Source organism: Hirundo rustica, chromosome 3 (assembly GCF_015227805.2).
Source record: "Hirundo rustica isolate bHirRus1 chromosome 3, bHirRus1.pri.v3, whole genome shotgun sequence".
NCBI classification, from domain to species: Eukaryota; Metazoa; Chordata; class Aves; order Passeriformes; family Hirundinidae; genus Hirundo; species Hirundo rustica.
The window spans coordinates 33582375-33596107 of NC_053452.1; the positions used below are offsets into that span (position 1 = coordinate 33582375).

The following is a 13733-nucleotide window of genomic DNA, read 5'->3' on the forward strand; positions in this document are numbered from 1 at the left end:
TCTTGGTGTATTAATTTCGATTATAACAATGCTGTGGTGGCAGAGACATCAGATTGCAAGTAAAATTCTGAAATCTGAACGCTACAAAGCTGTAGAAATAAATGCAAGTGCAACTTGCAGTAGTAGGTCACAATGGTTGTATATGGTAAAATACATGTCATTATTGAATAAGAAATAATTCAGCAGGGCATGTATTGTTCATGTGCACTTGGTGTGTTACAAACTGCAGTGTGGAGGCTGAATGCTTCCGGGATCTGTGTGTGTCAGACAAGGAAGGCAAAGTTTAAGAGTCAAAAATATGGTTCCAGAGTTGACACTTTTAGAAATTTGGAACTTAGGTACTGCAGAGCATCTTGGACATTTTTGTAATTTATTTGCTTTCCCATAATCAAAGGGTTAAATTAATTAAACCTGATTGCATTAGAGTAGTTTGCATACCATGAAACTTGTCAAAATGTTAATTGAAGTCTTTCAGATGCCTGATTGATTACTTATTTTCCCTTTAAGGTACATTTTCTTATTTTAGTCTTAAAATTAAGTACATGAAGTCACCATCAAGAACTAGAAATGATACTAAAACAGGAGCCACAAAATTAAAAACGGCAGTATGAAGTGATGAATTTTTCAGTGTAGTGATTCTATGTTTTCTGTTTTGATAATGGATGTCTAAGGGTGTTCATGTGGTTATTTCATCAAGAAATCAATTCCCTTGCTAATATCCTTACTTACCCTTTTGAAATTGAAGGGGTTTTGCATTCAGTTCCCTGTTTCGTTTTGTCTCAAAAGAGGAAAAGCATTCTGTCAATTCTACAAATCACTGTAAAAATTCTGTTGCTTTTACATATGAGGTGTCCAGTAAAACTTGGTAAATGTTCTTTATTATCAAACATGTATATTATATCAAACATTTCAGGTATACCTAGAACATGAATACAGGAAGCTTTAAACCTATTTTTATAATCATTATTATTCCATATAATAAGAACTGTCATTTCTTTATAAACTTTATAAAACTTCACTCTACGCCATACATTCCAAAAGGCCCTCCCAAACAAACCCGTATCTGATCAAGGTATGGTAGCGGAGTCTTCATCAGACCCAGCCTGTTTCTTAAGTGTTCCAGACTGCAATCCAGTGAACCTGTTAGCACTTTCTGCTAGAAATCATTAATGGTGGCCACGGGTAAGCAGCAGTTCAGTAACACTCTGCAGTCAAGGGAGAAGTTTCTGACATACACTACACCTTCATAATTTTCTCTTGCTTGTCAAGAGAATAAACTATTTTTTACTTTTATTTTTTAGCCTCCAAGGAATAAGAAAGTGTGCAGCATTTTCATTATTTCTACAGAAGTCAGTTTGTGGCAGGTTTTGGTGAAGACTGCACGCATGGTTCCTTTATTCACCTGTTCTTGGACAAGAACTCATAGCACATTTACAAAGTTAATTTTCTGTCATATCTAAATCTAAACCCATACTTTTTGCCTAAAAAGTAAATTGAAATTCTGGAGTGCCTAATCAAATACATGTTTCACATGTGTGAAGGACTTCTGTTGGCCAGGCCTTCTATTTCTGAAATTCTATTTCTGCTGTTTGTGTGGACTCTTATTGAAAGGAGGGCGGCACTGGATGTTGCTGGTGAGGGATTGGGATGAGGTGAGGGAGTCTTTGTGACGGCTCTCCAAGCACACCTGCCTCTGGAACTTCAGTCACAGCTGATGTGCACAGACATACCAAATGTGGTCACACACAATTGGTTTTGACCTGATCAGTTCAGGAGACCCCCTGCTGGGTTGATTATTGCTTTGCTAGCCAAAGCAACACAGTGGATAAAATAGGCATCCTTCAACCCTAAGTGCTACTGAGTCACTAAGAATCTTTCAGGAAAATGCAAAGACACACAGACACTCCTCATCTAGGAGAACAAAGGAAGTGAATATGTGCAATCAGATAATTGGAAATCATTTTCTCTCTCATCTCCCAGAGTCCTCTAGGATTGGAGCAAGTGGGCCAAGCCTGGGCATTAATAACTGAAATGAAAATTGGTTAATGATCAGAAATATTGGTGAAACATAGAAGGTCTGAAGAGAGTAACTCAAGCGGCTGGGGAGGGGTGGTTTTTATATTTTATTATATATATATTTTGGCATAATTACATAGTTTGTAAGTTTTGAATATTATGCGTAGAACTAACTGAAATCTTAATCTGTAGTTATAAATATATCTTATTACTGTAAATACCCTTTATATAGTTCTTTATTATAGCTTGAAAATCAAGCCCTATCAAATTTAGACTGAGCTAAATTGCTATGTCATTGAATCCACTTTAAATTTTGAAATAAAAGTGTGTTTTGAACTTCTGTCATCTTTTTCTTAAGAAGAAGAGAGTAAAAGATGTAATTATTGGAGGAGAAAGCGTCTTTTTAATTTTGGTTTTGTATAAAACTATTCAAAGCAATGTTGATGAAATTTTTAATAGCCTTGAGACTTTTGGGGGAAAGCACTAGCCTTAAACAAACAGCTTGGAAACCTAGTATTGTCCTCAAAAATGCTGGTTTCAACCAAACCTTCAACATTGGTCGGCTCTTCCTGTGAGGATAGGACACAGTCTCCCCATCATTTGTGTAGGAACTCTAACTCCTAAATAGCTGAGGGGAAAAACAATTTGTTCACTGTGTAGTTGAACACAAGCATTCCCATATTGTCGGGAAAACTGTTTCTGTGAAGGCAGAGGAACGTTCTGTGCACATTGCGATGGAGACTTGGTGCAGGGGGACTGTTTGGAGCAAATACATGTTTAGTTTCTGTTCTTCTGGAAAATTGCTAGAACAGACACGTGTGCTGCGTGTTCCTGTGCTCCACAGTGCTTCACAGATAATTGCGTGAGCAATCCATGTGAGCAGCATTTGAGGTAGAAATGGTATCTTTTATCTCTTTGATCTCTTATTTTAGTGATGTGGGAAAAGTTTGAGGAAATAGCGTTTCTGAACAAAAGGTGCTGCAAATTGTCAGCAGACAGAACTGCAAAATTGTACAGTCTGTCCTTATATATTTCTATCTGCCTGTCCTTCGTTAACTAAGATGGTTATTCATCACAGAGTGGTCAGTGGGAGTTTTATAGGAACATTTATTTATAATTTCTACGTTCCTTTTTTTTTTTTTTTTAATTTCAGGCTCCAAAGTGTATATTTTCTTTTCCATTATAGTCCATTATGTCATAAATGGGCAAATGATAACTCATCACAAACAAAATTATTTTTGCAGCCTGTCTTCCTTGGTGTCTGGATTCTAAAGAGATAACCTGCATGCCAGTGCAACCAGGATTTTTATGGTGTCAGTAATCTTCACTCATCACACCAAAAAAAATCAGTGTTTCAGTGTATTCCTGCAGAGTCATTAGCATACAGACTCACTCTGCTTGCTTAACAAAGCATGGTTTGGTGTATTATAGTTTCCTAGTCTGCTTGTCTGATTCACCTCTGACAAAAGCAAGAGAGCAAATTCAGTCCCTTCTTCAGTGGCACACTAATGTGGGAAATAAATCTTCGGGCATAAGGTCTGAATGGCAGTCATTTAAATAATTCAAGTGCAGCCATCATTTTGCCCATGTGCCTTTCATTTCTTTGTTTGGTTTCTCTGTATTTCCCAAATCACTGAGAGACAAATGATCTTCTGCAACAATCTATATTTTTAAAATATCTAGAGCTAAATAATCCCCGTCCTCTTTAAATGCAGTTTAATTGGTTACATGTAAAATAATTATTTGCTCTCTCTTTTGTGGTGTGGAGGGGGGAGTTGGAGGGGAGAAGTAACATACAAGCAGATGTGCTGCTAGATCTACAGGCTTCTGCCAACCATATGGCATCTTAAAGAAAGATGGTTGGAGCGTCTGGATTAGCAAAGAGTCGGGATGGAAAGCCATGTGTCGTGTTGGTACAGGCAGTTGTTTTAGCTCTCTGTAAAAGGCTTCAGGAGATTGTGTAATGGAACAAATGGTACTGCAAGCCTAGTAACAGCCTTACCGCTGCTGGAGAGGCAATTGGCCCCCAGGCGAGTACTGCTTCATCCTTGCTTGTTGGTTTTTTGTGAAGGATTTTTAGATCGTTATTATGTGCTCTTCTTTTAACGTCCAGGAAACTCGGGAGATGTAATTCTGAACTTTATACTTGAAAGAGAACTATTGTTTGCTTAGGATTTTTTCACGCTCTCGTTTTTTTTTGTAATGAAAACATACAGTTCTCTTCTCTTTGAAATGAAAAGCTCGTGCCCCTCTGCAAATTTCCCGCATCTTTCATGAACACTTTGAGACATCAGTTCACTGGATTTGTAGCTGATGCCCAGATTTTGGGGGAAAACTGCTCTCTCTAGGATTTGCTTAGTTAAAAAGACTGGCGCTATTGTGCTTGTGGCTATAAGGTACCAGCTTGGCATTTGTATTCTGTTTGACAAGGTGCTCTTTATGCAAACAAGGGGCCTGCTTCTATTAAAGGCAGAACTCCTTCAGCTTTTAGCAACATAGGATTGGACATTTCACGGGGTTTTGTGTGCTTTACAGGAGGCTGTAGTTCACATTACAGCTCATAGGAGTTATTCTGGATCAGGACGAAAGCTATTGTATCCAGATCTGTAACAGAAATAGATTTTAGTCATTTCTCTACTGTCACACAATAGCACTCTAAATTCCTCTGTAAGCTTCAATGAAATCAGGCCTCTTAGCAGACCTGTAAATGCAGGGTTTTCTCCTTGATAACATTTGTTTCAAAGGAAATTAAGCCCTGATGCTGCAGTACAGAAGTTCAGTGATTAAGATTATTTTATTTGAAGAGACTTTAAGTACATTATGATCCCAATATCATGATTTTTATGTAAGGATATAACATGAGAGACACCCAGACCTTCATTTGTAGGTAAATACTTGCTGGGCAGGTAACATAATGGTTTCAGAGACATTAGAAACAAACCATTAACTACAGAAGCATCTTCCCTACTGAGAATCTTTGGTGAAAAATATGGTATCTTAAACTGGGACAAACGCTTCTCTAATATAGCCTAGATTCACAGTAATTTATAAGTAAAATTACAATTACCACTGTTTTTTCTCTTTAATTTTTTTTTTCATGCTCTCCAGAAGGCTCCTTATCTGGAGCTTAGGAAACAGCAGTACTCAGCTTAATCTGCAGTTTAGTTACAGCAGAGCATGCTTTTTCCTGGGCTGCCTGCGTGCCCCCCTGCTCAAGCCTGCATATGTTGCTCAACACTGATCAAAAGTAGCCTCCCTCGGGAGGGAGGATTGGGTTCATTTTGTCGGCCTGTTCATTACCTCGCCTCAGCCAAGGCTGAGCCAGGTGTGAGGTGGACAGTTGTCCACCAGGAGAGGTGCCAAGACCACCAGCATCACCCTGGAAGGCTCTTGTGGTGGCTGCTGTGGAGGAGCAGTCGGACCAGTGAGCCCCCGCGGGGACCTTGGGCTCTCTTGGGGGACCTGCTGAGCTTTCGCTGCCTTTCAGAAGCCCCGGCTGCTATCTGCCCCGTGTTCATGTGTGAGTTCACCAGCAGAGAAATGTGCATTTTCTCTGCGCTTCCCTTACAAGAAATTTTCAGCAATGATGTATTTGTGCTGCAGCAAGAGTATCAGAGGTTGCCACGTCTACAGAGACAGTAATTGACTGATAGCAGGTGGATCTCTTGTTGTCCTTTCACGTGTGTGTTTGCCTTCTCTATCCCTGCTTAAAAGAATAAACCCCATGGTTTATTTTTTGAACAGAGACACAGCTTTGTTTTCTTAATTTACTACTAGTCATTTAAGACAGTTAATTTTCATTTATGTAAGTGAGAACATTCAGTTTCCAAAAGCATGTCAAGACTTCTAGGCTTGCTTATTTAAATGTTTGCTTCAGAAAAGTTACCACTGCTTACCACTGCAAGATGAGAATGTGGGGAGGTAGTATGAGAAGGGCATAATTTACCTAACAAAACTAAACAAGACCTTTTGATGTAATCCAGGGGGAAAAGTATTCTTCTCGTAGAGTTAGGCTGAACATGTGTCAAGAAAGCTATTAACAGTTATTTCAACTTGTAGCAAAGAAAAAGCTGATAGTTTTGCTAGAATTTTTCACTATAATTAAAATGTGGTGGCAACAGAAGAGTCTGTGAATGCATAGGCACAGTTGTGGACAGAAGGAATCCTTCTGCTGGAAGGTGCTGGTGGTGTTACCAAGCTGGGGTGTCTGTGCAGGGTCCAGTGACCGCTGACTCATGTGCTGAGCTGTGACATGGGAGAGCCGGCCTGGAGACACTTACTTCTGTGCTCTTTTTGTGTGGTGTTGCTGACAGCCCTGTGCTGCTATTGCAGGGACTCTGACCTGCTATTCTCTTCCATAGGCTAAGCTGCTGTCACCAGAAAGGCATAATTGACCCTTTGCATTGGCTGTGATCTGGGTGTGCTGATACTCATCTCCAAACTGCCTGGTTGCAGTCATATTCTTTATTGTGGAGGGGTTAATGGTTTTCCTGAAGATAACTGTAATGATATTTGCCTCTAAAACAACAATGAAATTCCTTTATTTCATAGAAATTAGTAAGTTCACCTTGCAGTAAATTAAAGCCCAGTTGGACTAATGCACATATAAATTACAAAATAGCCACCGTCTTTCAGAGGATGTAATACTGTCTATAATGTACTCATTCATTTTTAAGATGTGTTTTCTGTGAAATGCTTCACTTCAGTGCTGCTAAGCAATTGCAGGTTTCACTAACTTCACGTGCAGTTCCACAGTTTAGAATACAGTCCAAAACAAAACACCAAGTGGACTCTCTCTTCACAAGAGCTGAGCTTCATGAAGGTGGGCTGATGATACTGCTCAGATTCTCCAGCTCTTCTCTTTTTCCTAAAAAAAACTTGTGGTTTCACAGGACAGAACGGCTTTCCTCTCAGCCATTTTCAATGCAAAATTACATTACCGTTTTCCCTACCTTTAGTCTTGTCTTACACCCCCCATGCTGTGACTCCCTTCGGTGTCAGCAGAACTGGTTAATGTGTGTACTGGGGAATCTGGGGAGATTGGGGCTGGCCCCAAGTGCTCCAGCCCTGCTCCAAAGTGCTGTGTTGCGTGCCAGCAGCAGCCCCCTGTGAGGGGGGAGCGTGCTTGCTTGGCCAGCCAGCGCGAACAGCGCCCGAACCCTCCTCAGGTCCCTTGGGTGTATCCACGCATACCTTGAGCACAGATCTTTCTTACCTCTCACGCACATCCTAGGCTCCTCTGCCCACCTTGACCTTCTTCCCAGCCATTCCTTAGATCCTTACTCTGTATGTGCCCCTCTTTTCCTTTTTGTTTCCTAGGAAGAATGAGCTAGAGCTGTAATAAAGAGGAGTAGGCTGAGCTTGGGCTAAGCTCTCAAATAGAAGCAATCTGCTCTGTGTGGATGGAGAGCAACGGGCCCCTGTATGTAAGACATCTGTGTGAATATGCTGTACAGAAAAAATTGTCTGTCACCAATATAAGTCATATTTCTCCTTTCCTGTGTCACAAGCATAAAACTAAACTGTAAAAATCCTACAACTATCATTAGTTTGACTATGATTTCTGCAAACTACATTAACCTTCTGTGAACCCGGAAAAGTAAGCGAATGTGTGTTGCCTGACAGAGCTTAAAGGCAAAATCATTTGTTTGAAATGAGCTGGAAGGAGGGGCACCTCTAGAGGGGAAAATAAGGGTAATGGGGATTATGCAACAAAACTAACAAGTGACACCTCCAGAGATATTTAACACTTTGTGCTTGATATTTTTAGTTTATTTTCATAGTGGTCAGACTATGCACTATAGCAGCCTTGGGGTTGTGGTGCAGAACAGTTTTGGAGGACTGTGATACGTAATCCTTAATGTTGGAAAGATTCCCTTGCAGATAACCATATGAGGAGGACTGTTCCCAGCAGTACTGGCCTCTCATCTGCAAGGTCACTAGTGAGAAACGTTTGACCTTTCAAACACAGGTACTGATAGCTAGAGAGATAAACAGAAGCTTTATGCTCAGTACCTCAGTGCCTGCAGCCCTTGCTGGTTGCAGCCAGGATCTGGGCTCAGTGAGGACAGCGGGGCTGAACCCAAAGCTGTTCTGTTCGCCTGCAGTTGAGACTGTCAGAACAACTGAAGCAGTTGTAGCTCAGCTGCACTGCCCTTTCTAGCAGGAGTTTGTTGTTTGTTTTTTTTTTTTTTTTAATTAAGACAATATCTGACAAAGTAAATTAACAAAAGCTGATGCTTTTAGCAGGTTTTTCGCTTCAAATGCCTGATGTCAGCTTGGGCCACATGTACATTCTGCACATGCCATGGGATAGAAAAAGTGAAGACTTCTTTTTCAATTCTCTGCTGCCTGCCCAGACACCACATGTACTGTCTGTTACATGTCGCTTCTGATGAGGTTCATGCTGGGAATTTCTTTTTAAAGGCGAAGTATTTGTGAAGGAAAGAGTTCAGATTGGGCAGATTGCATTAAAAATTCTCAGTGTCTCCAGCTTGAATACAAGGATTGCTTTATGTGGACAGCAGCTACCGGTTTGTACAGGTTCAGGTTTGTCTGGTAATCAACGAAATAAGAGGAACTGGAGTAAGCAGTAGGGGAAATTGGGCACAGGTTTATAAAAAGTAAACCAGCCACAAAAAATGTTGTAACTAGTGACACGAGCACAGGAAAATTATTTCAGTAATGCAAACATATATATCTTATAAACATGAGACCACTTTTGAAACCTTAGTGGGATATGTATCTCCTACCATCATGATTGAGAAATTGTGCAAAACCTGTTCTGTCTGGCACATAACAAAATCAGAGAGGTGAACATCTTTAAAAAACAAAACAAAAAAGTAGAGTCTGACCATACAATTCAATATATTTCTGTAACATTGTCTGCTTCAAGCCCTGCCTCCCTGGTTTTGTTTTTTTCCTAAGGTATTTTACAGCATTCTAAATTACTAGCCTGAATGATCTGGAGAATTGTTTTACTTCATACTTGTCAACTAAAAGCATAAAATAGTAAGCAGAACTATTTCTTCCCTAACCTGATCCAGAGTTCATATTCCTGTCAAAGGTCTCACTATTTTGTATTCCTTTAAAGGAGGAAAAGCCTCATCTTCAGCCAGGGGATTCGGACACAAATAGACATTAGTGAAGCTTTCACCCATATCTTTTCCAGCCTGCTGTACACTCTCTTTCATTGTTTCCTTCCTGTCAAAACCCAGTGGGGCTAAAAGTGGCCGTCACAGCAGCCAAGCCCAGCTGCTACACCCCCCTACTGAAGAGCAGGCTGATAATGTTCTCTTCAGTATGTTAGACATGAGCTATTAGAAGCCCAGGAATAGATCCAGGCTCAGGTTTCCTACATGATCTATTTGTTTAACCTGGTGGGCCAGCTGTGGAAGTGAAGACATACTCGAATAGTCAGTGATGACATCTGAAACAAAGGGGAAGCTCCTATGTAAACTTTTAATTAAACCCTATTTGCAAGTGTTCTTGTGGCATGCCAAACATTGTTATCTTATTGGAGATGATATACTATAGACACTTAAAAAATATGTGGAAAAATTGAGACTGTCTTTAGTAAAAGGGAATTTAGATGTTATCCAATAGATATAAATTAAAAAAAAAAAAAAAAAAAAAAAAAAAAGAAGATTGAGTGATACAAAGCCACCTGGGTCAAGGGGTTCATGGTGATATGTGGACATTTGCTTCTTAGGTGTCTGATTCCAAACTGTGCAAGGGATATTAACTTCTAGTTACCATCTGTTAACATCAGTTGGATGAGTCTGTTCTGCCTGTAGCGTGGGCAAGTGCTTACCTTATTAAGCTAGAAGTGGTATAGATCTGCTCTGCCTGAGCAAATGACAGTCTTGGCCTTTTTGTGGCAACAGAAGTCTGATAAGGATTCCAGAGGGTGGGAAATTCCATGGAAACTTTTTTTCATATGCCCTGAACTGTTAGAAGTCAGGGCTTTCAGTGTGACAGAAATGAGGAAGCTTGTTCACTACCGTTAATTCCTACTCACTCTTACAGGGTGGCTTTTTGGTCTCTGTGTATTTCCTCTTATGTTTTCTTTTTATTTCATAAACATGAAAAAGGTGCATCTCAGTGTTTTGCTTTTGAAGCGAGATGGGCGAATGCAGTTCAGTTAAAGAATAAGTTGTATGTATGGATATTCCTGTTTACATTTCGGAAGCATGTGGGAGCTTCTCTGAGATGCTCATCACTTTAGGTTGTTTCAGGGCACTGATCTATGGGTCAAGATCTTAAGTAAACAGTAATTTAGGACACTAGTGAAACTTTGAGGTTTAATATACTATTTTTCTGCCTTTCTAAATTCATAGACTCTATTTTTTTTTACCTCAAAATTTACTGTGTGAATTTATCAGTGCTGTAAACCACAGTGAAGATGCAAATTTCTCACAAGTACTAATTTTATTGCTGGTTTCAGTGTCCTAGTTGTTCATAGCGCTGATTCAAGATACAAAGAGGTAGCAAACAAAAATTTTTCTGCCTTAATGAGAACAACAACATCACTTCTGCTGTGAAAAGGGAAGACAAAAACATAGCAGAGTTGAAGTGGAAAGAATGCAAAGGAGACCTGTCCTACCATGCCCAGGAGAGGAGCGGGGAGTGACAGCAGCTGGGGCAGTTGTGGCTGCAGAGAGAAGCTCACCATGAGCCCCAGCCATACACCTTAACTCTTTGAGGGCAGCAAGGCTGGCACCAAGATCATCATATGGGCAAAGAAAGCCTGATCACTGATTTGTATTCAGCAGGAGATGACCTTGGATAGTGCCTGACCTGTCTGTGTCAGGAACTAGGTGCGATCACCCTTCAGCTGCGCACCTGCAGCATGGCAGAGGTCTCCAACGGGGTCTTTGGTTTTTGTGCTCAGAGCCAGGAACCACCTCTGATCGTTGTATCCCCCACAGGCAAACAGGCAGTGCAGGAGCAACCTTAGAACCCATAGCTTGACACTCTTGCTGACAGGACAAATGCGTTTTAAAGGCAGTTTGCTGCGCGGTGACCTACGCTCATGGTGTCGGGTTTTGGTCATTTTGGGGGGCAGCAGGAGCCAGGTCCAGCACTCCCTCACCCACAGAGATGTGGCCCTAGTGCTGGTGGCCCCCCTGGGTGGCCGGTGGCCCAGCCCTCGCCGTGGCTTGCCTGAGGGTCGCGGCACCCAGTGCTGGGGTGATGGGCTGGCCTGTGTTCCCATGGCAGCTGGCAGATGGGGGCTGCAGCGGGGGCAGCGGGGAGGCAGCCGCGGCAGCGCGCCGGCCGAGCCGCTCAACAACAGCCCTTTCAGCGCTGACAGCTCCGCTCTGGCTGGCCAGAAGTAGTTATCAGATTACTTGTATTAAAACCTAATTAAGATGTGTGCCAGTAAATGCAGCATGATTATTGGATTTGGTGATTTAGCTGCTGCAGGTTGCTGCAATCCAATCACGCCATTTCAGCAAATCCAGCTCCGTGGAGTAAAGTGAAAACGTTTTACATCAGTAACCTGACTATGCTGAAAGAGTGAATAACCTTTTAATGCCTCTACTATGTCAAGGACTGACTGGTACCCACTGCAGGGTGAATGGGTACTGCCCACAGATCCTTGCATATGAATTTCCTTCAAATCAAGATTAAAACCCAGAAAAGGGCTGACAGGTTGTATCGGCTTTTACCTTCATTGCAGATTGCCTGTGGATTAATGGGCCTGAATCCCCCAGGGCAGGGAGCTTGCAGGCAGTCCTGTGGGTACCCCTGGTTTAGCAATGTGTTGTTGTAGAAAAGAAAGCAGCTTTTATTTTCATCTGTAGGCCATGCATAAAGGGAAGTGTAACATGGTGGGTGCTTGTACAGCTTTGTGGTGTTGGGTGCAATGGAAGTTTATTCTGCAGGTGGAATTCACATTGGTGCCAAAGCTCTGCTTTGTGTCTGATGTTTCACCTCATTTCTGCTGGGTCTTGCAATGATTGTCTAGTCATAGCTGTCAAAATGTAACAAAACCATATTTATCCCTCTTCACTTCATTTCTGGACAGCCTGGGGTGTAGCCTAGTCTCAGATCCAAATTTCGCTGCTGTGTGAAGGCTTCTGTATGTTGTAACTGCACAAAAAAGCAAAGTAGGTTGGAGCCATTCTAACATAAAGCTGCCCATGAGTTCCAAGCACTGAAAATCAGAGCAAAATGTTTGCCTTGAAGGTTTCACTGCAGCTTGTGATGCCTTGGTTGTGTTCTCCTTCTGTGGAACCACTCATCTCATGAAACTGTCTCTTTTCTTGCCTCCAGGTAGAAATAGGGATTTTGGTTTTAAGTGGTTAATGGGAAATTATTTGTTATTACTGACTGGGAGCTTTCTCCTTAGCGCCAGGTGGTCCTGTGGGAAGTCCAAACGTAACGTGTTTGACTACATTTTCACCTTGACCTTGAAGTAACGTGACAGAGCATGGAGTCAGTCCCCGTCCTGCAACACGGCCAGGCCAAGGGGGAGCAGCTGCATGCCATCCCACCTGGACAGCTCTTGCCACTTTGGTGGGAAAATTATCTCGTTCAGACAGGAGGCTGAGGACATCTCAGTGGTCACTGACATGCTCAGGACACAGTACATTTGCCTGGTAGGTGGTGTTGCCAAAGTGAACGTGGCGACCGTGCAGCCTCCCTCACTCGTATTAGCAAAACGTGCAGAAGGTTCTGTCACCCAGTTGTAAAAATGATGGCAGGCATCGATGTGCAGTTGTAACATATGGGAAGTACAGTGAATGTGGGTGGAGCTGTTCATTTCTCGTCTTGAATCATTTACGAGATCAGCAGGCAGGCCAGATACAATGCATATGGGAATGTGTGGCTGTGCTGCACATGTCACACGTAATAGCAGATACTGTGAGAGGGCCCAGAGCCTGTCCTCAGGAGCTAAACACACCAGAGCAGGCTGGGAGTCCTAGTGCATGGACCAAGGGCCAGCTTGGCAGCAGTTCTGGGAGAGCAGACTGGCAGACAGAATTTGGGAATTCACAGATCCAGATCTGCACCGACTAGAACGGCACCCTTTTCATCCACTGTGGCCCAGAATTGGATTGGAATGTTATTAAACCTGTAGTCAAGCACGGGAGATACAGATGATAAAGCTGTGGCCTGCTGGTCAAACCCAGCTCAGTGCCTGTGTCGTCTTTCTCCCTCTGCTCAAGGAGACATTTTAGTCTAAATCTAGCACGGGTCAGTGAAGTTACAAGCAGAAAAGTGTAATTGAGTATTTCTATAATTAAAGACATTTCCATTTACAGCAGTTTATTTGAAAGGACATAGAGCTTCACAATGGAGCACACTAGGGCTTGTGTCCAGTAATATTTTTGAAATTTGCATGGGCTACTTGTGATTATCTAGTAAAAAATATTGTTCTGAGGTAAAATTCACATGAGTTGGAAATTTCTTCTGACTGCATGCCAGGAGTAATAAACAGTCACTAGAGAAATAACAACTGATACCTGCTTTCATGATTAAAGAAATAAATATGCTGTTGACCTGTTTTACAGCACTGTTGTCCCAACTCAGACACTTGTTCTCCAGTATAAGCAGGAGGCCTCTGCATGTTTCTTCTGATACCTGCCAGCTTTTTCCCTCTGTTTTGCAGCCCTTGATGAGGAGGACCTTTGGAATTACGGGCTCTCTACATCTTTCCCCAGGAATCCCTGTTACACTGTTAGAGGATCTATGCTGACATGCTTAAT

The 13733-nt window shown here is 41.9% G+C and overlaps 1 protein-coding gene across 7 annotated transcripts in view; it reads left to right on the top strand.

Annotated features, from left to right (window-relative positions):
- Positions 1 to 13733, top strand: part of SDCCAG8 (SHH signaling and ciliogenesis regulator SDCCAG8) — a 104803-nt gene that overhangs the window by 84416 nt on the left and 6654 nt on the right. Inside the window, exon 18 of one of the 7 annotated variants that reach the window (XM_040057618.2) lies at positions 1981 to 2018. The exons of 5 other annotated variants lie outside the window; for them this stretch is intronic. In XM_040057618.2, coding sequence (XP_039913552.1) covers positions 1981 to 1990 — 10 coding nt within the window. In that variant the 3' untranslated portion in view covers positions 1991 to 2018. Of the gene's footprint in view, positions 1 to 1980; positions 2019 to 12373; positions 12486 to 13733 lie in introns of those variants that run through there. One more of the 7 variants, XM_040057619.2, reaches the window with a different exon arrangement.